The sequence below is a fragment of the Pelobates fuscus genome, chromosome 2, assembly GCF_036172605.1.
Source record: "Pelobates fuscus isolate aPelFus1 chromosome 2, aPelFus1.pri, whole genome shotgun sequence".
In the NCBI taxonomy this organism is placed as follows: Eukaryota; Metazoa; Chordata; class Amphibia; order Anura; family Pelobatidae; genus Pelobates; species Pelobates fuscus.
In genome coordinates, this window is record NC_086318.1 from 142134327 (window position 1) to 142161313 (window position 26987).

The following is a 26987-nucleotide window of genomic DNA, read 5'->3' on the forward strand; positions in this document are numbered from 1 at the left end:
TTCAGATAAAATACACTTTGTGAAGACTGGCGTTGGCCCATATGGCAGAGCATATGGGCGGGGCATTGTGATGTCACATGGTGGGCTGGACATATGGGGGGGGGCGGCAAAATTGTTTTTGCCTAGGGCGGCAAAAATCCTTGCACCGGCCCTGTTCACAGAAGTCTTTTTTTTTAATCAACCCAGATCAAAATTATAATAGGTACAAGAAAGGCTCTGTTTACAGTTTGTCTGAAACTTCCAATTCACAGATTCTTTGCATATTGCAGTTAAAGAGTCAAGTCAGCAAATTATTTTGCTAACACAACACCTTCAGAAACTAATTATCACACTGTGGAATGAAAACAAGCCCTGCACTGCTCATTAGGAATTTACAGTGCAGATAAGTTACAAGTGGAAATGCTGAAACTTTTAAATAGCTTAAGCTCTCACAGCTTAGTGCTCACAGCCAATCACTTTCATCCAAACTTTGATAGATAATAGGGACGGTCGATCTTAAGGAGATGGGACAGTCCCCTTGTTTGTCGAACTGCTTCGAGGTGGGGGGTTCCCAAAAACATCTTGTATTATGTCTACAATAATAACCTTTAGTGACAACTTCTACTTTATTAAAAACTGTCACTTGACAGCTCTACTGTTTGATCCAAAAGAAGGACAATTTGCCACATGCAAATGACTTTTACAGTCATTAGCAACTGGTTGGAACATGTAAAAAAAAAATCCTTTATATGTCAACTGGCAGCTGTGTGTTTGGGTTGTTGAGGGAATCTAGATTTGCTTGGAAACCTTTCTGGTTATGATATTGGCTTGGCTAATCAGCATCTCCTCATAGAGCTGCATTGCATCTGCTTTTGAGCAGTTTAATGTTGAGTTAGGAACCATGGACAGCCACAGCCTGGTCCCTACAGGAAGTTTGGCTAAGACATTATTATATATGATATTCCTGAAGCCGTAGCTATAAACTCTGCCTTTGTTTGTGGACTTTATGTGGGTGGGGCTGTTAGTACAGTCTACATACACATAAATAGTACAATTGATTCAATGCATTCCTATGGGGTAGCAATGTTAATTGTGTCGACTAACAATTTTAGTTGAGATTTAGTCGACTAAAACCAGACTAAAACTACAACAATTCAGGTGACTAAAATACGACTAAAACTAAAATGGCTTTTTAGTCAAAAAACTATGACTAAAACTAAACTTAATGCGTGCACAGCGAGAGCCATGCAAGTGCATTAAGTCTCACAATCGCTGTCACATTGTTGAAAAAGTCCTAGCCATCACCAAAGGAGCCTTGTGCTGGAAAGAGGTAAGTGGAAAAAAATACTGGATACAGAGGCCTGGGCACACCCTAATCCCCGCGGATCTCTGGATCTCCCCTGTCTGCTCATGCAGAGCCGGCGCTATCTGAGTGCCGGCTCTGCTCTAAGCCTCCATGGGCCGGCGAGGAGATAAAAGATCTACCTCACCGGCCCACAGCAGCATGGAGGGAGGCAGGAGAGGACCCGGGGAGCTCTAGACAGAAGCTCTGCCAGGTTCCTCTCGCGAGATCTGAGCGTTGCCATGGCAACGCTCAAATCTCACTCTCCACTGGACCACCAGGGATGGCACATGGCAGCAAGGATCCCCCCTCCCTACATAAGGTAAGAAGGGAGGGGGGATATCTAATCTGCCCCCACCTTCACAATCCCTCCAAACATACAGCACCCACACACACAGCACCTACACACCTACAGCACCCTAACACAAACAGCGCGCGCACACAGCACCCTCACACACACAGCACACAATCAGCACCCTCACACACAGCACCCACAAAGCACACACATACAGCACCCTCACAAACATAGTACACTAACAGCACCCTCACAAACACACACACACACACACAGCACCCTTACAAACACACAACACCCTCACACACAGCTAACAGCACCCTTACACAAACAGCACCCTCACAAATACACAACACTAACAGCACCCTCACAAATACATGACACAAACAGCACCTTCACAAATACACGACACAAACAGCACCCTCACACACAGCACCCTCACACAGCACACTAACAGGACCCTCACACACAGCACCCTCACACACAGCACACAAACGGCACCCTCACAAACAAACGGCACCCTCACACACAGCACACTAACAGCACCCTCACACACACATCACACTAACAGCACCCTTACACACACAGCACCCTCACACAGCGCACTAACAGCACACACACACACACACACACACACAAACAGCAGTGTATGTGTGTGTGTGTGGGGGTGTGTGTATATATATATATTTATATATATATATATATATATATATATATATGCATACATACATACATGCAGCATGTGTTTGTGCTTTAGGGTGCACACCCTAATGCAATAGGCTGCGCACGCCAATGACTGGATGGTTGTGGGGGGGAACCTAATATGGTAGGAACAGGGACACTATTGCTTATGAATACAGGTTGGCATTCCTAACGTTATAGTATCCTCACTTTAATTTGGTGCAATTCTCAGTTTAACCCCTTAAGGACACATGACATGTGTGACATGTCATGATTCCCTTTTATTCCAGAAGTTTGGTCCTTAAGGGGTTAAAGAGATACTATAGCCACCAGAACAACTACAGGTTAATGTAGTTCTTGTGAGTTTAGCCTGTTCCTGCAGCCTTTTTGCCGTGGCAGGGGAGAGGACACCTCCAGTGGCCACTCCTCAGATGACCAATGGAGGTGCTTCCTGGGGCAATCAAATGTGGTGGCTGCATATTAAAGGAACACTCCAAACACATAAAGCAGTTTATAAAGTTGTTATTTTTTCTAGATTTTTTTTAATTTTTTTTTTAAAAAATGTATGGATTTCCATTGCACCTCCCCAGAAGTCAGTCATACAGAGTTCCCCGATCTCCCACTTCCATTTTCAATGAGCCGTACTACAACTATTTGAAAAGCAATAGAAGACCCTGCGTCTAGAGTTTTTCCAGTTTGACTATTTGAAATTCACTTTGAAATCTCACTGTAGTGAATAACCCTGCTAATGAAAAGCCTACAATGAATTATGATCTGCTAAAATGTTTCAAGGTCATTTTTCAAACCATTGATTTAAAGTACTCTTGTTTAAACCCTGTATTTGTATTTTGTAGTGGTCTCAGTCAAGTATACACGCTTACCAAGTTGCATGTGCATACCTCTCCTGTTTTCTTCTTGTTCCCAAAATTCACTGTCCATCTTTTCTATTACATTATGTCTCTTTTCTAAGAGCTTTACTTTTTTGTGTGTGTAAATGTAAAACTGTGCTCCACTATAATAAAACTCATAGTGGAGCACAATAGTAATAATAGTAACTAGTGCGTTTGTCTACCTACAATAAATGTGTTTAGAAATTAGAATGTGCAAATTAAATACTTTGGTCTTGTTTAAAATTAGATTTACAGTTGTATACAGTACCAGTAAGTCATAACCTGAATAATCCAGCCACTCCTTCAAAAATGGAACTGCTCCTCTTTGGACATTTGTAATGCAAATAGTTTTTTTAATTAATATTTTTCTTTAAAATGAATACCGTATATACTTGAGTATAAGCTGACCCGAATATAAGCCGAGGCCCCTAATTTTACCCAAAAAAACTGTGAAAACTTATTGACTCGAGTATAAGACTAGGGTGGGAAATGCAGCAGCTACTGGTAAATTTCTAAATAAAATTAGATCCTAAAAAAAGTATATTAATTGAATATTTATTTACAGTGTGTGTATATATTAAATGCAGTGTGTGTATGAGTGCAGTGTGTGTGTATGAATGTATGAGTGCAGTGTGTGTATGAATGCAGTGTGTGTGTGTGATGCAGAGCCTTGGTGGGGGGTGGGCATTTTTTTTAAATTATTATTATTTTAATATTATTTTTTTGTTATATTATTAATATATATATATATATTTTTTTTTAAATATTATTAATTTTTTTTATTTTAATATTATTTACATTTTTTTTTTCGTCCCCCCTCCCTGCTTGTTAGCTGGCAAGGGAAGGGGGCTCTCACTCCCTGGTGGTCCAGTGGTGTGCACTGTGTAGGAGGGGGCTGGCAGAGCGTTTACTTACCGCTCCTGTCAGCTCCCTCCTCCTCCGGGCTGGTCCGTCAGCTCCGTCTGCAAGTCCCAGTGTAAGTCTTGCGAGAGCCGCGCTATGACCCCACGAAACTTACAGTGGGAGCTGGCAGGGGAGCTGACCGGACCAGGGCGGAGGAGGAGGGAGCTGACAGGAGCTGCAGGAGAGGTAAGTAACAGCTTCCTGCCAGTCCCCCTCCTGCACAGCCCCCAGTCTGTATTATGGCAATGTAAATTTCCATAATACAGACATTGACTCGAGTATAAGTCGAGTTGGGGTTTTTCAGCACAAAAAATGTGCCAAAAAACTCGACTTATACTCGAGTTTATACGGTAAATGAAAACTCACCTGTAATCAAGCACCTGGGCTTTGTTCTCTCTGCATCCCAATACTCCTTCCTTTTTGTTACTATGCTTATCTGCAAGGGGAGGAATGTCCTGGAGAGAGGGCAGAGGGTGGCATAAAGAAGGCAGAGGGGCCCATGCCACCACTGGACTGTGATCCCCTATGTTCATGGGGACAGACAACAAACTATTCTTTTATTGACGTTTATTGTTTTGTTTTTATTTTTTTAAATACATGTTAGCTATAAAAATTAGCTATAAAAAGTAGACCTGTCTTGTTTTTTGTTTGTGCAAAAAAATAATAGTACTATAAAAGCTTATATTCTGTTAAAGGAAAAACATTTAAAAGAGGTATACTGTGCTGGTACCAGCAATGTCAAAGAGGTTTTTCAGCTAGAACCCTCCAGTTCTTACTTTGCATCACCCCACACATTCTCTCTTTATTGTTGCATGGAATGCTCTGTGGATTCTCCTACCATCCACTTCTCCTTCCAATAAATCACTGGTGCCTTGATATGCTAATGCCAAGTTTCTGTTTGTACTGGGCTCTCTGGTATCTTGCTGTGAGAGAGGCAGGGGAGAGGAAATCAAGAAAGCCTTGTTTATTCAAACCCTTGTGAATTTAGTTCTAGGAAAAAAAATCAATTTGATAAAGGATAAGATAACAATAGATGCACTTCTTTGGCTCTCCAGGCTGCACATCCCGCTGAACCTGCCATCTTTTCCTATTTCTTCCAGAGAATGTTATTCTTGTTTGGAAATATCACATAGTAACATTTCTCTGTACAGCAAATGGCAACTCGGACTCTTGCAGAATTTGTTTAATCTACAGATTATAAATGTAGTTTTGTATTCTGCAATATTTGTTTTAATCTTCAAGGTACTATTGACCCTCTGCCTTCGTGTTGCATGCTACCTGATAGAATTATCTGCCACTTTGTTTAGGATAGAACCAAATGCATATGTGAAGGTTTCATGGAAAAATACAAATTTCCACATAATGCCTGATACTTCGAAGGACATAATTGATATATTTGGTAGATAATGCCTATAATAGAGCTCTGCAATTCATAGAATTTGTTTTGGATATAAAGGGACACTTTCATAAACATAAGAAATGACTTGGTAGGTTCAGGCAAGTTCACACATCAGAAACGTTGCGGTCCCTTACGTAGCCCTTCACCAAACCCGTCTCTTCCAACATATGCTCACACAGATATATACAAATATAAATTCCCACATCGAATGCATACTGCATTCTCCCTGACACACACACATACATCCATGCTCACACACAAACCTACCTACCACATATGCTTATCTTACTCCATAAGACATCATCTATTTATCACGTATTCACAGCATTCCACCATTTCCTTCTGCGCAGTGTAGCCTTCCGGACGGACTCTTTCAACAGGACAGCAGAGATGGAATAAATGTCACCATGTGATGTTGTGTGTCTGATACTCTCCTGTTAGCTGGCTATTGCATGCAGTACATCCTCCCTTGTCCCACCTGCCCTCTACATTTCACTAGCTTCCCTTTAATTGAGGTACAACTTGCAGGATAGGCAGCAAGTCACTGGTCGTGGAAGTGTTTGATTGTGATTGTATCTAATTATTAAATAAAAATATACATTTGGCTTACACAATGTTTGGACATTTAAAGGGGGATTTGTATCAACGTTCAACAAATCATGTACTGAAACATATTTTAAAACGTACTAACATTGGGGCAATCACCATGGAAATGAGTGAAACCAGCAAACACATTTTTCCGATCATCTCTCCAATTAAGTAATATGCAAAGCAGAGACCTTTTAGTACAAAATTATTAAACTGGAAAATAATTCACATTTAAACATGTAATAATTTCTGCAATGCTCCAAGTGATCAATAGAAATAAGTTTTAGATTCAGACATATTTTATTACGCTAAATTAATTAAGGTTTTGTTTGTGTTTGATATTTCAAGTGTCTGTACCTTTTATATTATTCCAGGAATATTTGTACCTCATGTACATGTAATTATCTGCATTTGCATCTGCAATGGTTACAATAAAAAAAAAAAAATGCCTTGATATAATGCAAAATGAAAATATAACATCTCTTCATACTTGCTAGGGGTCGCTGTGTTTTTTTTTCTTCGTTTTTTTTATGAGACAATATATGTTTAAAGGAAACCTTGAAATATGTATATAGTTCAAAAATTAAAATCTAGACCAAGGACGGGGCCTATAATCACAGGGGTTTAGACACACCTCTGTCAATATGTTACAATTAGGTAATACTGAGGTCACACTTATACCACAGAGGTAAACACACCAACATTATCCCACACTGTGAATAATCTGTGAAAATGAAGATGTATGACTGGTTCGCAGTGCCTATGTTCTAAACAATGTTATGTAATAAAAAATTTTTACTTCACAATGTACCATGTAACTCCACCTTTGAAGTATTAATACTGTATGCTCGGATGGAGAAAATATTTATTTGTATTGTTATGAAAAAATCTTGTAAAAATAATATATATATATATATATATATATTTTATTTTTACAAGATTCTTTCATATATATATTTAAAGGACACTCCAGGCTTTAGTCGGCATCTATCGTTTCATTCATAAATAATGCAAAACATGCAAACATAACTAAAGAAATAAACACAAATATTAAATCAGACTTTTAAAGTTCATTCATTTATTGCAAATCTTAAAATTGTTCAGGGTTATTTTACTAAAGTGAGAATTCAAAGTTAATTCAAAGTGAATTTAAAATTTAAGGCCAGAGTAGCCGAGCTGAATGGATAGCTGTATCAGAGAATTTTTTCAGTTCGGCTTTTTTTTACCTTAAATTTGAAATTTACTTTGAATTTGCATTTTACCTCAAAAGGAGCAAAATTAATTTTGGACAATTTCCTCAAAATATGATCATGTAGAGGCAGGTCTGCAATCAGAACTATTTGAACCCTGATAAAAATCAAACTTCTTCCAACTCTGACGCTGCCCTCTGATGTTTTGACATCCCACATCACTTGTATGCATATTTTTATAAGTGATATATTAATTTATCTACATAGTGTTTATGCTTGTGGATGAAGATATGAATAAAAGAATAAAAAAATAAAAAATAATCCTTTTGAATATGATCAAGTATATCTATCCTTGATTCTGTTAGCAACAATTATTATTAACTTAAAATCTCTACATCCACAGCACAGCAACAAAGGAAGCACATGTATATTTATCATTGTTAACACTTTACCGAGAAATTCTGTTTTGAATAGAAAGGTTTTAACCTAGCAATAAGAGAACATTTCACACAGAATGTTTGTATGAAGGACATAATCATTTGATAAGAAAACTCTTGTGTTCATACCACTGGCACAAATAAAACCACATTCAGAGAGCTCTGAATTATCTTCCTTCTCTAAAACCTTTGATCAGTGTCATTATACCAATATATAATTACACTACTATTTATAAAATGTATTATTTATAAAATATTTTAGCAGGAAAGATACATTGAGATTTCTCTTGTTTTCTAGAATGTCCTGGGTCCACAAAACATTGCATTGATGCAATAGGGTACAATAACATAAAAAAACAATATTAATACACAATATATACAGGTAGGAAATACTTACTCCATTTGAAGAAGCCACATATGGTGAAACTCGTTATGGTTTTAATTTGTGTATTTTAGCAATAAAAGTATTTTGGTCACCTAAGTTGTACCAATATCTGTTCCTGTACTCAAAGAAATCTGAGGTGGGGATCATTCTACCAACACTTTATCAATAGAGCAGTATTTCCTGCTCTACACTTGTGAGTATAATTTTATCTATTTTATATCTCATTTTATCATATTGAGAGCACTATTGTTGTCTTTTCATCATATTTTGGAGCCTTGGATACCCGACTGTACTGACGGACGCACCTCTCCTGCATATCCCTTAAGCAGGGATCATACCTCTGTACGCCCCTCACTCCAGAGCTGGTTATAGCTCTTGTAAATGTGAGTGTACTACCTACTTTTTCATACATTTTATCCTTGGATCTTGGCTTATTGCACGGTTAGCTGTTTTTGTGTATCCCTTTTGTCTCTCCACACATACAAATATTTTAAACCATCTGGACGGATCAACTCCTGAGGATAGCACTCCTATTTTTTCCTGCTATATTAGTGAGACTTTATTTTTAACTACCAATTCTATTGGCTCAGCCTTACCTGTCTTTGTACTATTTTCTGTCTTTTTGAAGGGTTGGAGGGATTCCCTTATTTAAGGTTGTTGCCTACCTGCATATTGTTTGTAAATTAGCGCTTACCTTTTGTTGTTCTTTGAGGAAATGTATGATCAGTCATGACATGTGCATTCTGTTTTGAGGTATGTAGAGAGGAATCTCTTAAAGGACTTTAGGCTTGGGGAAGATTTGAAAGTGTGCGGGAGGTCGTTCCATAATTGTGGTGCTCTGTAGGAAAAGGAGGATCGGGCTGCTTTCTTTTTGTATTGAGGTAGACTAAATAAAGTGCTGGTACTGGATCGGAGGTTAAAGAAGGTGGGAACAGCCAGGGAGAGCATTCTGCTCAGATATGGTGGGAGCTTCCCTGAAAAGCTCTTAAACACAAGGCCGGAAAGATGAAGGGTGCGTCTGGATTCCAGCGATAGCCAGTTTAGTTCTTTTAGCATTTCACAATGGTGGGTCCTGTAATTACATTGTAGCACAAATCGGCAGAACTAGTTATACAATGTAGTTTATTAAGGTGGGTTTAAGGTGCAGGTGCATATACTGCATATATAATTAATGATTGGCATCAGCATTTGCTGTACAATCTTTTCCTTTACTGTAGGGCTTAGGTAGAATTTGTTTCTGTTCAGGGCACCTAGTTTTGGATAAAGTTTAGGTGCAAGCTTTTCCATGTGGAGGCCAAAAGATAGATTGTGGTCTAACAACATACCCAAGTATTTGAAAGAGTGGACTGCGGTCAGTGTGCTATTTCAATTTGTTTTGATGGATGCATTATCTGCAGTTACATATAAAGACATATCTATAAATATTATAATGATTATATCAAATTTATATATATCTTCTTTAATATTGGTCCTTGTTCTGAAACTAAAGACCATTACATGATGCCAGTAGTACCTAGTCCTAAACCACAAAAATGGAAATTATTTCATTAGGATTTTGTTTAGTTCAGACAGCTTTTGATTTTTTAAATCATTGTTAAGGTTTTTGTACTCCTTTATTCATCCGCAAGTCACAAATCATTCTCATTGTTCTTGCAATTAGAATGCAGTCACTTTTTTTAAAGATCTTGTTAAGATATATGTTCCCATCTGTCCTAACAAATGTCTCAGGCTTGCCTCTTGGCTTGGTCGTGCATTAAGCTAATTGAACTTGGCATATGTCATTGATTTTAGGGGGCATTTCATGGCTGGTTCAAGCATTTATATGTGTAAGTATTAATGTCTATAAGGGAATGTTCTCTTATTGCAGAAACATGAAACAAAACAAATATGACCATATTGTCAACATGAGAAATGTGTCATTTATTGTATGTTGTGAGTTGATAAAGCCAGCTATATAAATGGACAAAAACACAGGTAATTATTAAACTTGTGTGAATTTGCAGCAACATCTTTACAGTAATAAACCTATTCGAGATTAGTGATATATCATCCAATGATCACACTGAGCCAGAATGGAATGTCCTGGTTATTTAGTGTATTCAGCTCTCTAAAACATTTAAATAAGTAAAGCATTGAATTGTGATATAGGATCTTTAAATGCTGGTTTATTATAACATAATTATTCTGTCATTGATTCTTAAAGGGACTCTCCAGTGCCAGGAAAACAAACCTTTTTCTCTGGCACTAGAGAATCTTACAGTGCCCTCCTTCCTCCTGCCCCCCATCCCATGTTGCTGAAGGGGTTAAAACCCCTTCAGACACTTGCCTGAATCCAACGCTGAGGTCCCTCGGCGCTGGATCAGGCTCTGCCCACGCTTCTCCCCTTCTGATGTCCGGCAGCGGGGGAGACCTAATGCGCATGTGCAGCAACGATCGCGCACGCACATTAGACCTCCCCATAGGAAAGCATTATCCAATGCTTTTCTATGGGGATTCCGGCGACGCTGTAGGTTTTCATTCATAGCGTGAGGACATCCAGCGTCGTTTAAGGGACCAAAAAGAACCCGGAAGTCCCTCTAGTGTTTTAAAAAAAACTGCAATAATTACACTTGCATGGTTAAGGGTGATGGGAGTTGGCACACAGACCACTCCAATGGGCAGAAGTTGTCTGGGTGCCTGGTGTGTCCCTTTAAGTGGTTAACAACAGAAATTGGGGTAAATGTGTTTAGCAAAAGCCGTAATTTGTCATCACAGTCTTCATCACAGCTAATTCTTGGCATCAAGTTAGATATCAGAAAATCATAATTATTAACAAGATCTTTTATTAGTGTTAGGGATGTTGGCAGAATCCTGAATCTTTGCAGAGCTATAATAATTATTAAGTTGTTTTCTCTGCTGGTAAACAGACCTGGTTTACAAATGTCCAAACCATGGTGCACCAGCATAATTAATGTTATAAGCACAAAATAATCTTGTTTTAATGCCCTGTATTTCATCATAAGTGCCTAGGGAGTAAATTTGTTGTGTAACAGTCATTTTGTTATGTACAATTATTTACTTCTGTTGCATGCTCACAGTTTTGTTACTGTAACTGAACGCAGTGCCAAGCAGTAAAGAAATGACGTGGCTTATCAATGTTTGCATGTTAGTGTTTTGTGCAATATATATTTCTAGATTCCCCTTGGAGAGGCTCATAGAGAAGCTTTTGTCTTAGACAAAACTAATATTCTTATACAGATTACGGTGACATTGGTTCTTCAAGGATATGTTCAAAGTCTGACATTTTGCATAAATATGTTTATCCTCTGATTCATTTTTTGAAGGGTCCCTGTCTTAATAAATATTGAAGTCCTATTTTGTTGGGCTGCTAATTTTGCCTGTGCGTTGTGATAGCAGGTTCATATCTCCCGACATTGTAAAGTATATAATCGGGTTGGGTATGCAGGCCTTCTAGGGGGCGCTGCCAGTGATGCAATCTGCATCACTGGTGATACCAATAATAGGCAAACCCGTCGGAAAGTGAGCAAGCCAGTCCACTGAAGTGGGCTTGACAGCCTTGTGTCAAGCACGCAAAGCTGACCCCTAACCTCATGGTTAGGCACTCCTGGTTAGTTAATATAAACAGGTAAACTGGTATAAAATGGTACATTTGAGTTAAATAGGAAAGGGTGTAAAAACCACTTCCCCTGGTGGTCAAAAACATATAAAGCAGAAGTAAAGAAAACCAACCGCACACCTTAATAATCAAAAAATAAATTTTATTGTTCAATCCAAAAAGATTAGGTTGACAGCAAGCCTTCTGGATGGCCCCCAGTTACAGGACCATGCAGAAAGTACTGTTGAAGGGGTGCATAGTTCTGTTGTCTAATGATGCACTGGGCATTAGTTGTCTCCATTACTGCTGCTAGAATTTGCTACACTGAGCTAAACTCAACTGGCACTCTCGCACAATGAGTCATCTTTGTATGTCAGGACTTAGCTCAGTGGAGTTAATAGATGCCCCTAGCAGGAGCTTCCAGTTCAAGAAGAGTCAGTGGCTGGGAGACCCCAGGTAAGCTGCCAATCTGTTCTCAAAATGGTTTGACATACCCTGGGAGGGTACCAGAACACTCTACAATCACTCCATAGCCACTGTATAACCATTGAGCACTCCTGGCATCACATATTCACTACAGCGAGCAGAGCCGGATTAAGGTTGCCACAGGGACCTAGGCAGGATCCCAGATTGGAGTCTCCGACTAGATCCATAGGCTCTGTTGCTGTGAGTGATGTGTGTGTGTGTGTGGAGGAGAGTGAGAGCTGTATCGGAGTGGCACAGTGTGTCTATGTGTGCTGGTTGAATTGTGTGTGTAGGGTAGTCTGAGTGTTGTGTGTGTTCTCCTCCATCCCCTCTTTACCTTTTTAAGTGGTCCAGTAGAATGTGAGCTAGATTCCCAGTGATCCTGTCGGGTGCTTTCTGATATCTTTTATTAGGTGCAGATAACTTTAAGAGTGCCCTCACGGTTCCAGCACAGTTCACTTCAAGTGGTCTGTACCTGGTATTGGTACATACCACAACACTCCTGCTGTGAAATGAGGGAGCAAAGGACTGTGCAGGGTGGTCTTTTGATCCTCCTGCTGGCTTGAGCCAGAGACAGGGCCATGGCTGATTAAGTGTCTAGTCAGATGTGACATGTACCTTTGTATTTATTTACTTTTTTGTTTTTGTTTTGTATTTTGTTTCCTCCCCCTCCCATTTGTTGCAGTTTAAATGTAGGGGATATTATAGCAACATTTCTCCTTTTTCATGTGTTATGTGGTGGTAACACTGCACTGTGTGCCTATATTAAATACAAAAATTCAGCAATTGGATTGAAAGATATTTGGTTTATACCTTATTTTTAAAGGAGTATTCATGTGGTGACAGTATTTTGTCTATTATATATATACTGTATGATGAATTAGTTATTTGTTCATTGATTTAATTTTGTCAGATCTAAATACATCAAGAATTCGATCCTGTTGCAAAATAAAATGTACCTTGTTTTTATCAACTGCTTTACAAACTTTTTCTAATAACAGCACACGTTCAAAATATATTTTTGGGGGGCTGGACAAAAAAGAAAAGCATGTATATTCCCAAATGGTTCACAAGCTCTAGCATTATCTATGTTGGCATTTGGAGAAGCTTAGTCAAATTCTAAAATGGCATAAAACCAAATAGAATAAATACATAATTCTTCTATTTTTGTACACAGATATTCTCAAAACAATCCATTTAAATCCATATTAATACAATGTCTGTTAAATCCAACATTATGAATTAATACCAGATATAGATTTATGGAGACAGTGGATCGTAATTTATCTACTAATAGGCCTGGCAACAAAGACTATCGAAACATCTTAATCAGTTTAACAATTAATAAGGTTTTTCAGAGCAACAGCCTTAGGGAAGTTTTGTCATTGGAAAAAGTGGTTTAAAGTGCCCTCTAGTGGTTTAACAAGAAAAGTGATTTTAACAGGACCTATCTGTTTCAAGCTTGTTAGATTTACCACCAAGATTTGCCGTCATACAGAAATTATATGGTTCCACATTATAGAGAGAATTATAGACTGTACTAGCCACATTGCTAAAAAGTTCATATCTGAATTTTTATTCAATTTGATGACTTAAATATATACCAGTGGCATAGATATAAAAGTACAAGTATGGTCCAGCATGCAACACCAAAGTATTTGGTAAAGGGCCTACGCATGCACTTTTGCTCACCCCCCAATGTGGAAGCAATCTGAGAGAAACTTCAGGTAAGTATATCTCCTATCTGTACCCAAGGCACACATTTCACTTCATCAGTGTCTGGACTTATGGTATAGAGAGTTTATTGGTTAAAAGAACACTCTAAGGTTAACAATACAGACATGCATTCTAAGCATTAGGGTGATGTAGAAGCTATTGAGATTTGTTGTCCCTCTAAATTGTTAAATAAAGAAGTTCAGCTTATCTTATTTCCCCTGACGTGCTGATCTCGGCACAGTTGTCACTCTTCATATGACAGAGATTATCTATACTGATAGTCTAAGCCAATGTAAATCATAACCATAGGAAAGCATCGTGGGAAGGGTGAAATAGTGTTCATGCATGGCACTTGTCATGCTGTGCCAATTTGATTCATTGCATCTCTATAGTGAACATACATTCAGAGTGTGAAGATGTTGATCCTAAACTAGGAAGCCACCTGAGGAGGCATTAGGCAGCAATATAAACAATACCTTTTCTCAGTGCTTAGACTGCAGGGACAACCCTGGTCTGAATCATTAAATTGTAGAGGTTCTGGTGAGAGTGTACCTTTAACATCAAACTGATACATTACCCAATAGAGCATAAATACCTGTGTATTATGATATTGTTTATACACAGAGTCTAACAACAATGGAATCACCAGTTAAAAAGAAGTGTAAATACTTTTTTTCAGTTCTACATCTGAAAGTACTTGGTGGCCTCTTTACAAAATGGCTACAGTAGGCATTTGTTCAGCCTCGAACCTTAATTCAGCCATGGGTAATTGTTTAATTGGAAGGATTGGGATGTGTGTTAAAATAAGCAGAGGGGATTACAGATGTAGTAAATGCCCACAGAGTCATTGCAACTAATTGACTTTAACAAGGGCCCTCCTTTTATTTTTTTTTACATATTGAAAGTTAAAATTAAGCATATACTACTTAAAGGGACACTATAATCACAAGAACAACTACAGCTTATTGTATTAATTCTGGTGAGTATAATCATTCCCTTCAGGCTTTTTGCAATAAACACTGTATTTTGTTGGTAAGAGAAAATACAGTGTTTACATTACAGATTAGGGATACTTCCACTGGCCAATCCTCATATGGCTGCTTGAGGTGCTTCCTGGGGCAGTACTGCACAGTGTGCAGCACTGACATTCAGTGCCATCACCCTCTGCATGGAGACACTGAACTTTCCTCATAGAGATGCATTGATTCAATGCTTTTCTATGAGGATATGCTGATTGTCCAGGGCTGTATTTGGCTTGTGCTGGCTCTACCCCTGATCTTCCTATGTGAAAGAATTGTAATTGGCTCAGAGAATCAATACTGATGATGTCAGTCAAGCAGGCAGATCAGGAGGAGAGCCAGCAGCAACAGACTGAAATAAAGGTAAGATTTTGCTATATTTAGGGGTGGGCTAGATGGGAGTTTTAACACTATATGGCCAGGAACACTTATTTGAGTTCTGTAGCGGTACTTACCTTATCCGGGGGCCGGACGCGGTCCTCTCTTCAAGCCGCGCGCGGTCCTGCGGCTGCACGAGCCGCGCGCGGCTCGTCCGACTGTTCAGACAGGAAGGCGGGCAGTGACCGCGAGAAGCGGTCACGTGTCCCGCCTGCAGCTAAGAGCGCGCCGCGAATCTCGGGCGCGCTCTTAAAGAGACAGTGGGAGCCTAAATTGCAAAAAGGCTCCCATTGGCTCCTGTCATGCCAATCACCCCATACACTTACCTGTTGGGGGAGTGGAAGTGACAGGAGCCAATCACATTAGTTTGAAGGCTACTTATACTTACCCTTTTCCCTTAGTTCCTTGCCCTATCGTGGTTTCTGCTACAGTTCCCTTTAGTGCTTGTTGTGTTCAGTTGTGTTTCTCCGTATTTGACCTTGGCTTTGTATTCTGACTTCGTTTTCGCTTTATCCTATTCTGTACTGTTTGCCGGCTTGCTGATTCCTGTGTACCAGTCCCCGGCTAGTTTTCGTTTACGCTGTCTCTTTGTGCCCTTGACCTCGGATCGTTCCTGACTCTGTCTTATCCTATTACGTCGAGTCCGGCCACTCTAGGTCCGGTAGACGCATCTCTCCTCTGTACTGTCTTCTGTTAGGCTGGATCCTGCGTGTAGGGGTATATACTCGTTACATTACGATAGGGCCATGGACCCCGCAGATTTAGCTCAACAGATGGCGACCCATGAGGCTAGATTTGTAGAGCAGGATCACCGTATGGATCAAATAGCTCAGGCTCTCCAGACGCTCTTAACTAGAACCATTCCAGCAACCGCACCTAACCCTCCTGCACCCCTGCTTCCTGAAGTATCGACTATGCCTAACGCTACAGCACATTTAACGCCTCCTCCTAGGTACGGAGGGGATTCTAAGACATGCAGAGGGTTCATTAACCAAATAGAGTTTCATTTTGAAATGTATCCACGTTCATTTCCCACAGAGAGGTCTAAAGTTGGATTCTTTATGCACCAACTTACCGACAAAGCACTTGAATGGGCAAACCCTATTTGGGAGGCTAATGGACCTATGGTGCATAACTTTCACAGTTTTCTAACAGCTTTTCGCAGAACTTTTGATACTATGAAAAGGTCTAAGAATGCCGCTAGAGCATTAATGAGGGTTAAACAGGGTTCTAGGTCTGTGGCTGATTACGCTATACAGTTTCGTACCCTTGCCTCACAGGTCGATTGGACCAATAATGGGTTAACTACGGCCTTCATGGAAGGTTTATCAGACTCTATATTGGATGAGGTAGCAGCTAAGGAGCTTCCTATTGCCTTAGAGGACCTTATTGACTACCTCATCGATATAGATAATAGGATTCGTGACAGGCTCTATACTAAGAACAGGAATAGACGTTTTGTTACACCTATTCAACCCAGAGTTAATATACCGGAGAGTGTTAAAGTATCTGAAGAGGAACCTATGCAATTAGGGGTTGCAAAACTCTCAGATACTGAGAAATTACATAGGAGAAGGGAGGGACTCTGCCTATATTGTGGTAAGAGAGACCATATGGTAAAGGAGTGTCCTCTGCTCCCGGAAAACTCTCGCACCTAAGACCTTATAGGGGACTGGCCTTGGGTGTGATTTCTAAGTCTCCTACATTGCCTCCTAACCGATTGCTTCTCCCTGTTTCTTTACATATGGGAGAGAGTTGTATAGTTGAAAACATAGACGCCCTGGTTGATTCTGGGGCAGCCGAGAACTTTATAGACTCTGGTTTTGTAAAGAGAAACAATATTCCCATCAGAGAGAAGGAGATACCCTTGGCCGTTGAGGCCATAGATGGTAGACCATTGATATCTCCTGTTGTTACTCACGAGACTGCACCGCTACACATGTACACAGGGGTTCTACACTATGAAACCATTCGGTTCCAGGTCATCACCTCTCCCTCTTCACAGTTGGTGTTAGGGTATCCATGGTTACGTGCCCACAATCCCATTTTTGACTGGGAGACAGGGCAGATAAAATCATGGAGTGAAGCCTGCCATGAGTCATGTACTATTGAAGTCACGCCTGTGAATTCTATTAACGTTCCTACTGTTCCTCCTTTATCTACGACAATACCCTCTCAGTATTTAACTTTAAAGACTGTCTTTGATAAAAGAGAAGCTGACAAATTACCGCCTCACAGACCCTACGATTGTGCTATTGATTTGTTGCCTGGTACTATACCTCCTAAGGGCAGGGTGTACCCCCTATCGGTTCAAGAAAACCGTGTCATGGAGGAATACATTAAAGAGTCATTAGACAAGGGATTTATTAGAAGATCCTCTTCTCCGGCTGGAGCGGGGTTCTTCTTTGTATCAAAGAAAGAAGGTGATTTAAGACCTTGCATTGATTATAGAGGTCTTAACAAGATCACCATCAAAAATGCTTACCCTATACCTCTAATAACAGAATTGTTTGACAGGCTCAAACATGCTACGGTATTCACCAAATTAGATCTTAGGGGAGCATACAATTTGATACGTATTAAAAAGGACCACGAATGGAAGACAGCCTTTAACACTCGGTCAGGTCATTATGAGTATACCGTCATGCCATTTGGGCTTTGCAATGCCCCAGCAGTGTTCCAAGAATTTATTAATGATGTCTTAAGGGACTTTATTCATTCATTTGTTATCGTGTACTTGGATGACATTTTAATATATTCTACAGACATTCACACTCATCACAGACATGTTACGACAGTTCTGAAGACCCTTCTTGCTAATGGTCTTTATTGCAAATTAGAAAAATGTCTATTCGACCAGTCCGAGGTCCAGTTTCTAGGGTATTTGATTTCCGCCGAGGGTTTTCGGATGGATCCCCAGAAGCTCGCTGCAGTCATAGAATGGCCTCTGCCGCAAGGTCTGAAAGCCATCCAGCGTTTTCTGGGTTTCTCTAATTACTATAGACGTTTTATCAAAGGTTTTTCGTCTATAGTAGCGCCTATTACTCGTATGACTAAAAAGGATGGCAATACACATGTCTGGTCTACTGAGGCACTTCAGGCTTTTGACTTTCTTAAAACTACGTTCGCCTCTGCCCCTATTTTACAGCATCCTGTCCCCTCATTGCCATATATACTTGAGGTTGATGCTTCCGATATAGGGGTAGGTGCTGTCTTATCCCAAAGAGAGTCTCCTGACAAGCCATTGCATCCTTGTGGCTTCTTTTCTAAACAAATGTCCAAGGCAGAGAGGAATTATGATGTGGGTAATCGCGAACTCCTTGCTATCATTTTAGCACTCAAAGAATGGAGACATTTGCTAGAAGGAACTAAGGATCCTATTCTCATATTTACAGATCATAAGAACCTATCCTACCTTAGCGAAGCTAAAAGATTGTCTTCAAGGCAGGCTAGGTGGTCACTGTTCTTGTCTCATTTTAATTATATAATCACCTATAGGCCAGGTGACCGGAACACCAAAGCGGACGCTCTGTCCAGACAATTCGAGACTATTGACAAACAGGAGATTGATGTCACTCCTGTCATTCCCCCAGACAGGATAATAGCAACTACTATATTGTCTATTTCCTCGTCCCTCTTGCAGGCCATACAAGCGAAACAAGGCATGGCACCCAGCGAGAGGCCTAATGATAAATTGTTCGTTGACATTCCCGAGAGACGGGATATTCTGTCACTTTATCACGATACTAAGACTGCTGGACATCCTGGTATTTCCAAAACAGTGTCAGCCGTTTCTCGGTATTTCTGGTGGGATACCTTACGTAAGGATGTTACTGACTATATAAGTGCTTGTACTACTTGTGCATGTATGAAAACTTCTCGTAGAGTTCCTTGTGGGCTGTTGCATCCGTTGCCCGTTCCCGAGAGACCTTGGTCTAATCTATCAATGGATTTTATTGTTGAATTACCCCCTTCGAATGGTAACACAGTCATCCTAATGATAGTAGATCGGTTTTCCAAAATGGCTCACTTTGTGTCTCTTCGCAAGTTGCCCACTTCCAAGGAATTGGCTCTTATCTTCGCTAGAGAAGTGTTTCGATTACATGGTATTCCCTTATCTATTGTATCCGATAGGGGTAGCCAATTTGTTTCCAGGTTCTGGAAAGCCTTTTGTTCGGAGATGGGTATTTCCCTCTCATTTTCTTCCGCTTACCATCCCCAGTCTAATGGAGCTGCTGAACGTGCCAACCAGTCTCTTGAGCAGTACCTCCGTTGTTTTGTGTCTCACCATCAGGACAATTGGTCTGACCTGCTTCCTTGGGCTGAATTTGCTCGGAATAATGCCACTCATGATTCTTCCGGCAAAAGCCCTTTTTACGTTGTCTATGGCCAGCATCCCGTTGTTCTTCCGGCTGCATTCTCCTCACAGGGCATGCCAGTTCTGGATGAGCATTTGGCTGGTTTGCGTAATACTTGGGAGCAGGTTCAGCGTTCTTTGGTGGACTCTGCTGCCCGCCAGAAGGCTCAGGCTGACAAGCATCGCAGAGCGGCTCCTTCCTATGTTGTGGGGGACAGGGTTTTGCTTTCCACACGGAATATTCGCCTCCGGGTGCCTTCTATGAAATTGGCTCCCCGCTTCATTGGTCCTTATCGCATTATACATAAGGTTAATCCCGTTTCTTATGCCTTGGGTCTGCCTAAGAATCTGCGTATACCCAATGTATTTCACACCTCTTTGTTGAAGCCTTACGTACGCAACCGCTATACCCGGCATACTCCCCCTCCCCCTCCTGTCTCTGTGGAGGGTCATGAGGAGTTCGAAGTATCTGCTGTTATTGACTCTCGTTTTCTCAGGGGTCGGCTTCAGTACTTGGTACATTGGAAGGGTTATGGGCCTGAGGAGCGCAGTTGGATTTCTGCGGATGCTGTTCATGCTCCCCGCCTTGTACGTTCTTTCCATTCGCGTTTTCCTGCCAGGCCTGGTCCTGCCCGCCCGGAGGGCGTGTCCTCAGGGGGGGGTACTGTAGCGGTACTTACCTTATCCGGGGGCCGGACGCGGTCCTCTCTTCAAGCCGCGCGCGGTCCTGCGGCTGCACGAGCCGCGCGCGGCTCGTCCGACTGTTCAGACAGGAAGGCGGGCAGTGACCGCGAGAAGCGGTCACGTGTCCCGCCTGCAGCTAAGAGCGCGCCGCGAATCTCGGGCGCGCTCTTAAAGAGACAGTGGGAGCCTAAATTGCAAAAAGGCTCCCATTGGCTCCTGTCATGCCAATCACCCCATACACTTACCTGTTGGGGGAGTGGAAGTGACAGGAGCCAATCACATTAGTTTGAAGGCTACTTATACTTACCCTTTTCCCTTAGTTCCTTGCCCTATCGTGGTTTCTGCTACAGTTCCCTTTAGTGCTTGTTGTGTTCAGTTGTGTTTCTCCGTATTTGACCTTGGCTTTGTATTCTGACTTCGTTTTCGCTTTATCCTATTCTGTACTGTTTGCCGGCTTGCTGATTCCTGTGTACCAGTCCCCGGCTAGTTTTCGTTTACGCTGTCTCTTTGTGCCCTTGACCTCGGATCGTTCCTGACTCTGTCTTATCCTATTACGTCGAGTCCGGCCACTCTAGGTCCGGTAGACGCATCTCTCCTCTGTACTGTCTTCTGTTAGGCTGGATCCTGCGTGTAGGGGTATATACTCGTTACAAGTTCCTGACACTATAGTGTTCCTTTAAATCTTTATGGGATACATATACTTTTCATTTACTGTTGGTTTTTGCTTTGTTTGTTATTCATATCGTGTCTTAATGCTTATTCTGTTGTTTTTTTACCACTGTGTTAAATGGACACTCCAGACCCATACAGCACCTTAGATTGCTGATGTGCTTTATGTGTGTAGAGTGTCTCCTCGTTTTTCATTTTACAAAAAGTGAATATTTCTGGCAGTTTTATAAATTAACCTTGTAATGCCTTCCTGGCTTTCAAGAATGCCACCGATCCTGTTACTTCTTGATTTCTTTAGTTAAGTAAATCAAAACTCAAGAGGCATCAATTTACCGGTGCACGTGCCTTACAAAGATTTCTCATTGAGCTGCATTGGGGAGTCTGTCATTGGACAGCCCCAGAAAGTCTTGGCAGGGTAAGAAGGGGAGGGTTTGCAAGGGCTTCAGACTAGAGATCTGCTGCTTTTTCAAGCTGTATTTAGATATAGCCCCAATGAAAAAAAATGCATAATTAAATGTATGCATGTTTTCATTTGGGGTATATCTAGTCAACAGTGATTTTTTTTTTTTTTTTTTTTGGTAGTTGAGTGTTAAAGAATCTTTCAAAAGTAGAGACTTGGTGGTGGGATTATAGACACAACATTAATATCACATTTGTTATGATTAATTGGTAAGACAATAGGTTGGGCTTCTTTGTTTCTTGTTTCTTCTCTTTAACCTGAGATTTCAAATTTTAAGTTAAAAAACGAACAAACAAAAAAACTTTATACATTACAGTGGCTTTAGCCACATTGCCAGTTTTGTACTTCCATTTTGGATTAACATGTTCACTACCAAATTTGAAGAAATAAAATTACATTTGTGGCAATTGAGTAAATCATTTTAAAAACTGATATTGTGCAGGTCATTTAATGGTGACAAAATGCAACATCTTGCATGTGCGTCGCTTTTTTCATATCTGCATCTAACTGTATGCTTCGTTTTCTGCAATTTTGTATATGGATTTTTGAATAGTTACTTATTCATTTAATTTAATTCTTTTAACTCAGTATTTGTTGCTCCAAAAATGTATTTAACTAAAAAAAATAATTGCAGGGAGTTCTCTTTTGCAAACATTGCATGCCATATAGAAATACAATGGGATTACCTTATGCATTGCATTTGATGGACAATTTCATGAGATTTTGCTCTGAGCAGAAATGAAGTACCCCCACATACAGGTGGGGTTAGGATACTGCTTTTGTTGCTTCTGTGGACAGGACTTTTTAAAATCAGTTTAAAATACATTTATGATTATATTTATTTTCATAACTATAAGGCTTTATATAATGCTTCACCTAATTGGTATCACTGAAGGGTCATAAGCTTGCAAACTACTGTTATCCAAGACCACACTATGATTGGCTGACTCCCTTCCATCATTTGTTTTATTGATGTGTTCAGTGGCTAAATGTACAGTTTATGGATAGTATTCAAAATATAAATGGATTGTGGGGTAAACTAATAAACAATATATTAAATGCTACGTTGAGGAAGTATGGCCATTAGCATCAGTTACTTTTAATGCATTTAGGTTCTTTTAAATCGATCGCCTACCCAGTTTAAGAATTTTATAATTGACATTTAAAAGCTCAAACTGAAACTAGAAAAAAAAAAAAACCCTGACATTGATCTACTGATGCTGGCGTTGCATAGCACTGTTTCAAAAAGCCTGTAAAAGGTCTAAATCAGCAGTGCCACTGAGTCTACATCGGTGATTGATAGCAAAGTGCATGGCTTAACCCTCTGAGTGCAAGTGAGGTTTCTTACATACAGTCTGTCCGTCACCCAGGGCTCAACCCTTAAACTGTAACTTTAAACCAATCAATATACCACTGGCCCTAAAAAAATTTTTTTATATCAAACATACAATATGAATGTACATTTTGCCTGCTAGCTGGGTAGCAGTAATTAGTCATATCTGACACTGATCACTTAAAAGATGATAAATATCATTTAAAAAACTAGTACTTCTCGAATAGTGGTTTTGAGCCACCTCTGGTTTTCCTGGCTCAAGTAGCCGAAGTATTGAAAGACAATTTTATTTTTAAAGCAGCCAGGCAGAGAGTCAATGAAAAGCTGTCAGCAACATGAGTGAAATTGTCCCTCAGTGCCAACACTATCATAACCTTAATCAATACAATTGTCTGATATAATGTTAAAGTTGGTAAGATTGTATTTGTAACATTGTTAGTCCACTGGAGCTGTTACATTTACACAAACCAGGTACACACTGAGCATTTCAGTAAACGGACATTTTCTCAAGGTCCACCACTTGGGGGAGCTTGGACATGCAAAGACCAGTGTGAGTAACAAATTGGGTAGGATTTTTCACAAGTATAATTAAGATTTTGCAAAGTCAGAATATGTGTACACAGATACTCCTTTTGTATTTATTGTATTTCTTTTTATATCTTTAAAATCTTGTTCAATGCAATTTGTGAACATAAATTATACTTAATCTTGTTATGAGCCAAAATAGTTTTCAAACAAAGTTAGTGGTAAAATATTAAACCAAATAAAAACACATGTCTGCATATCCTCTTATCTCTTAATAATAAGATGAACGTATACCTATTGTGCATAAGAATTAACATTAAACTTCTTCTTGTCTATTGCAGGAATGGTGCAAAAATTAGACCAGAAGCTGCCGGTAGCTAATGAGTATCTCTTGCTGTCTGGAGGTGTACGAGAAGGAGTTGTGGACCTTGATCTTGATGAACTAAATGTTTATGCTCGTGGAACAGACTATGACATGGATTTCACTTTACTTGTGCCAGCTCTAAAGCTTCATGATCGAAACCAGCCAGTAACTCTGGATATGCGCCACTCAGCTCTTTGCCACTCATGGCTAAGCCTTCGATTGTTTGACGAGGGAACTATTGCAAAGTGGAAAGACTGCTGCACAATTGTAGACCACATCAATGGGGCTACTAACTATTTCTTTTCACCCACAAAAGTTGCTGACTGGTTCCACGAGTCAATCAGCATTGTATTGTCAGAGATTCAGAAGAAACCTCAGCGTGGAATGCCCAAGGTTGAGAAGGTGGAAAAGAATGGCACTATCATTTCTATAATCTTGGGAGTTGGTAGCAGCCGCATGATGTATGATATTGTTCCTGTGGTCTCTTTCAAAGGGTGGCCAGCTGTAGCTCAGAGTTGGCTTATGGAAAACCATTTTTGGGATGGCAAAATTACAGAAGAAGAAGTCATTAGTGGGTTTTACTTAGTCCCAGCTTGTTCGTTTAAGGGGAAAAAGGATAATGAATGGAGGTTATCATTTGCCAGAAGTGAAGTTCAGCTAAAGAAATGTATATCCAGTAGTTTAATGCAAGCTTATCAAGCTTGTAAAGCTATAATCATCAAGCTTTTATCCAGACCAAAAGCTATAAGTCCATACCATCTGCGCAGTATGATGCTCTGGGCTTGTGATAGACTTCCGGCTAATTACTTGTCTCAAGAAGATTATGCAGCTAATTTTCTATTGGGACTTATTGATGATCTGCAGAATTGTTTAGTCAATAAAATGTGTCCCAATTATTTCATTCCTCAATGTAATATGCTTGAGCATCTTTCAGAGGAGACGGTCATGTTGCATGCTAGAAAGCTATCATCTGTGAGATCAGATCCTGCAGAACATCTGCGGACGGCCATAGAACATGTCAAGGCAGCTAACCGGCTTACTCTGGATCTTCAAAGGAGAGGAAGTACCACTAGCATACCATCCCCTCAATCTGACGGAGGAGATAATAATCAACCGGATGATCGATTAGCCAAAAAATTACAGCAGCTAGTGACTGAGAACCCTGGAAAGTCTATCTCTGTTTTCATCAACCCTGATGATGTAACCAGGCCCCACTTCAGGATCGATGACAAATTTTTCTGAGATTTGCCTATGCTTTCATTGAGACTTCATGTGTAATCTGTGTGATGTCCTGTTTTTACATATCCAGCATAGATTGGATTTGTTGAGAACAACATGAACTTCTTAATCCTGTTTGTGCAGGACTTTGCAAATTTTGGAAAAGTATATTACTATTTCATATGCTGCTTTGACAGTTTTTAGTTTTAAGGAAGTACATGAGCCTTAATGACATTTTTTTTGTTTGCAGTCATGTCTATTTAATTTTTGTACATGTCGAACATTCAGAATTATGTTTGGAAAGGGATTTATTACATTGGGCTTCCATCATTAGACATTGCTTTTGAGGATGTTTGTGCTAAATACACTATTCTGTACACTTATGGTGTGTATGTCTTTTCTTTGTCTCTTATGGCAGGAAAAGAGAGCACTGTTTATGTATGCAAAGATATATATATATATATATATATATATATATATATATATATATATATATTGTACGCAATTTAATGTACATATATCATAACAGTCCAAATTAATTGAGAACACTCAGAATCCTTGTTCTATTTGTTAAAAATATATCTTCTACTAGTTGGGTTACATTACATATGATATGTAATGCCGGATCAACTGATATTTAGTGATTTTACCAAGTTAACATAATTGTATTGTTTATTCTCTAGCTACTGAAAAAAATATTTTCCAGTTAACGAACATTAATCCAAAACAATCCAATTACTTGATTCCTTCAAAATGAAAAATTCTACACATCTCATTGAGTGCTGTCTTTGCTGTAGGTATGTTGTTAGTTGTTTTATTTAAGAAATGGCACAGTGCACAGATGTCTTTTTGTGTCTGCTATAGAGTGACGAAAATTAACCTCATGGCGATTGATCTGGTGCATTTACTGTATGTCACAACCCAGCAACCAGAATGGACTCATTTAGCAAATACAAAGTTGGGTCATTGGATGAAATACTTTGTATATCAGTCATCGTCTGCTCTAATAGGTTAGATGGACCGTATTAAAAAATATCAATGGGTTATAATTATTCTGAGAAAATGTAATCTATAATATAGCTCTCTCAGCCAAACTGTTTGGTTTTCTAGGTGGAATGCTATTTATACAGGGTAACACTCCAGACTTGCCCCAGAAACTACATGTTGTAGGACTCCTGTCCTGGTCAGACTAAGGGGAGTGGTGTCCAGCCTTGGCCCTCTGGTCTGACTTGCCATATTCCCAATAGGGACACAATCATGCATTTCCTCTATTTATGTCAATGCTATACAACGTAGTTTTAGTCTTGCATAAAAGGTAATTTTGTCAATTCTACCTCTTCTGCTTGTCTAATCTATTATCCGTGCTTACTTTCTCCGGGTTAAAAACTTTAGTTTGAGTTTTTGTTTTGGGTTTCTGCTTAGCTGTTAAATAGTTTGTCAGGGTTGATAGGGTATTAATCTACAATGTATTTCTTTGTAGGTATTGCTAATTAAAGAGAAACCTTGCTACTTACTAAAAAGTTGTATTCTTAGAGAGACACTCCACACACATCTGACAATGCATAAAGAAAAATAACCATTTAGATGTTTTGCATCGTATATATAAACACTACCTTTTCTCTCACTTCCAATTGGAAGTGAAGCAACTAGCAATACACGTAAAGTTGTTGCAGTGTTCGTCGGACAGATGAATGGGAGCCATGAGTGGCATGTGCATGTGTAAAGTTATACATAGAAGCTGTTCTCAGTAAAGTATCCAGTTCCTCTCATTGGTTCAAGTGAATTGGAGAAATAGAATTGGCTCGAATATATAAGACACTACCTTGTTACAAAAGGGGGTCGATCACAACCTGGGAATTGCTGTTAATTTGCAACAACAGAGTAGCTATTTATTGTATTTTATGTGGCGTGTAACTCTGTGTGTGTGTATGTATTATATATATATATATATATATATATATATATATATATATATATATATATATATATATATATATATAGCATTTTAACAATGCAGGTTAATAATACAGGTGATACATTTTCTGCCTTCGATTGTCCCTTTAATAGTTTGATAAAAACTATTTATATTTGCCCATAAACAGTTTTGCAATAGTT

The 26987-nt window shown here is 39.6% G+C and overlaps 1 protein-coding gene across 1 annotated transcript in view; it reads left to right on the plus strand.

Moving 5' to 3' along the window:
- Nucleotides 1–25313, plus strand: part of MB21D2 (Mab-21 domain containing 2) — a 105569-nt gene extending 80256 nt beyond the window's left edge. Inside the window, exon 2 of the mRNA XM_063441075.1 lies at nucleotides 23632–25313. Coding sequence (XP_063297145.1) covers nucleotides 23632–24896 — 1265 coding nt within the window. The 3' untranslated portion in view covers nucleotides 24897–25313. The remainder of the gene's footprint in view (nucleotides 1–23631) is intronic.
- The last annotated feature ends 1674 nt before the right edge of the window (nucleotides 25314–26987 follow it).